The sequence below is a fragment of the Nicotiana tomentosiformis genome, chromosome 4 (genome assembly GCF_000390325.3).
Source record: "Nicotiana tomentosiformis chromosome 4, ASM39032v3, whole genome shotgun sequence".
Lineage (NCBI taxonomy): Eukaryota > Viridiplantae > Streptophyta > Magnoliopsida > Solanales > Solanaceae > Nicotiana > Nicotiana tomentosiformis.
Genome location: NC_090815.1, coordinates 34,950,901 through 34,953,360, shown reverse-complemented (window position 1 = coordinate 34,953,360; position 2,460 = coordinate 34,950,901). Strand labels below are relative to the sequence as shown.

The 2,460-nt window shown below is 41.9% G+C and overlaps 1 protein-coding gene across 1 annotated transcript; it reads right to left on the bottom strand.

Annotated features, from left to right (window-relative positions):
• Nucleotides 1-1,668: 1,668 nt before the first annotated feature.
• Nucleotides 1,669-2,259, bottom strand: LOC138909494 (uncharacterized). The gene has a single exon (XM_070200695.1). It carries the CDS (start codon nucleotides 2,257-2,259, stop codon nucleotides 1,669-1,671), a length of 591 nt encoding a protein of 196 aa, XP_070056796.1.
• Between the last annotated feature and the right edge of the window lie 201 nt (nucleotides 2,260-2,460).

Sequence of the window (2,460 nt, the reverse complement as noted above, 5' to 3'; positions counted from 1 at the left end):
CAAGGGAAGTCAATGCTTAGCCTTATGCAATAATGAGGGCAGTGCTTAGCCTCATGAAATAATGGAGACAGTGATTAGTCTCTTACAAGGAAAGGCAGTGCTTAGCTTTATGCAATGATGGAGACAGTGCTTAGCCTTATGCGAAGAATGGAGGCAATGCTTAGTCTCGTGCAAGGGAAGGAAATGGTTAGCCTTATGCAATGATGAGGGCAGTGTTTAGCTCTATGCAGGAAGAGTAACGATTAAATGTGAGAGGGAAAATGATTCTTATCTTGATGCGTTTGTGCTTGGTGACTTCTATTGGTGTGAAGATAGTGATCTTGTTGTATGTATATATTTGCGGACGTTCCTGTTATGTTTGTTGTGCCTGCATCCAGAGAAAAATCGTATGTTTTGGAGAGGGGGAAAAGGTTGGTTTGTGCTCTCGATTCCTCGCTTTGCATTTGCTCCTATCTTGAGGTCATGTTCAAGTCACCCCGGGTGACGTTTGGTGACTATAGAAAGAATGCCATTTTCGAATAAAACATGCATTTGTGATAAATCGTTTATATAAAAATGTAGTTGTTTGGAATATGTGATAATGCATGAGAACAAATAATTTTGTCGAATTGGTGACTGTGACACGCTTCTGAGACACTGCAACCTCCTTAACTCTGAATTTTGAGTGTTCTCCTCAACAGTTTGCCCCAGTTTATATGCATACTTCTGGCGGTACATTCCTTGGCGATTCTAAATATAACAAGATCGGGTAAACTCGAGATCTTGCCCCCATTTCTGACCATAGGGGAAATGAAGGAATTATTATGATGTGACCGAACCCACAGGGCTCCCTACGTATCCCCTCTTAAACGGGAATCAGGTCAAGCGTACTTCAGGTTACATCAAATAGAAAGTGAAAACATAGTCTTAAATATAATATCTCTTGACTGCGTCCGAATTGATAGGTTTTGTCCAGATCTTTCCATCCATTTCTGCAAGTATATGCGTTCAATCTGTTAATACTCGATGAACCATGTAAGGGCCTTGCCAATTGGGTGAGAATTTCCTCTTTGCTTCATCTTGATGTGGGAAGATTCATTTCAACACCAATTAACCCGGTGTGAATTGCCTTGACATGACCTTTTTATTGAAATCCCTTTCCATTCTATTCTAGTACAGTTGACCGTGACACACTGCGTTCATTCTTTTACCATCAATGAGAGCTAGTTGTTCGTACCAGCTCCGTACCCATTCCGAGTCACTGAGCTCGGCTTCTAGTATAATTCTTAAGGAAGGGATCTATACTTCGGCATGGATAACACCTTTGGTGCCATAGACCAGTAGATAAGGTGTTGCCCAAGTTGATGTACGAACTGTGGTGCGATGCCCGAGCAAAGCAAATGGTAGCTTTTCATGCCATTGCTTGTAGTTGTCCACCATTTTCCTTAATATCTTCTTGATGTTCTTGTTGGCGGCTTCTACGGCTCCATTCATTTGCGGCTTGTATGCTGTAGAATTTCGATGCTTGATCATAAATGTTTCACACATAGCTTTCATTAGGTCACTGTTCAGACTGGCGGCATTGTCAGTAATGATTGACTCGGGCTCTCCGAATCGACAAACAATGCGATCCCGGACAAAATCTCCTATGACCTTCTTAGTCACAACCTTATAGGACTCAGCTTCAGCTCATTTTGTGAAGTAGTGTATGGCCACCAAAATGAACCTGTGTCTGTTTGTAGCAGCGGGTTCAATTGGTCTGATGACATCCATGCCCCAAGCAGAGAAAGGCCATGGTGAACTCGTTGCATTGAGTTCGTTGGGCGGTACTCTTATCATATAAGCATGTATATGGCGTTGGTGACACTTTTGAACATATTTGATACGGTCTGTTTCCATAGTCAGCCAGAAATACCCTGCTCTTAATAACTTCTTGGCCAAAACGAAACCGTTCATGTGAGATATGCAAGTTCCGGCATGTATTTCTTCGAGCAATCTAGATACTTCTTTGGCATCGACACATCGCAGTAATCCTAAATCAATAGTCCTTCTATACAGAGTTCCCCCGTTTTGAAAGAAATGGCTGGCCAATATTCGAAGTGGGCGCTTCTGAGTGTGTGTAGCATTCTCTGGGTATTCTCCCTTTTCCAAGTATTCCTTGATGTCGTGGAACCATGGATTTCCATCTAACTCTTCTTCAACATGAGCACAATAGGTTGGCTGCTTACGAATTCCTATTGGGACAGGGTCGATGAAATTCTTATATGGATGTTGTATCATGGAACACAAGGTAGCTAATGCATCTACGAACTCGTTCTGAATCCTTGGAACATGTTTGAATTATATCTTTGTGAACCTCTTGATCAACTCTTGTACACAGTGTGAGTATGGCAATATTTTAGTGTTCTTAGTAGCCCATTCTCCTAGTACCCGGTGTACCAATAGATCAAAATCTCTGATTACCTATAACTTCTGAGTGTT

Bases quoted from the DNA above. Each gene is read 5' to 3' on its own strand.
- LOC138909494 (XM_070200695.1), bottom strand. From the start codon at position 2,259: ATGATACAACATCCATATAAGAATTTCATCGACCCTGTCCCAATAGGA.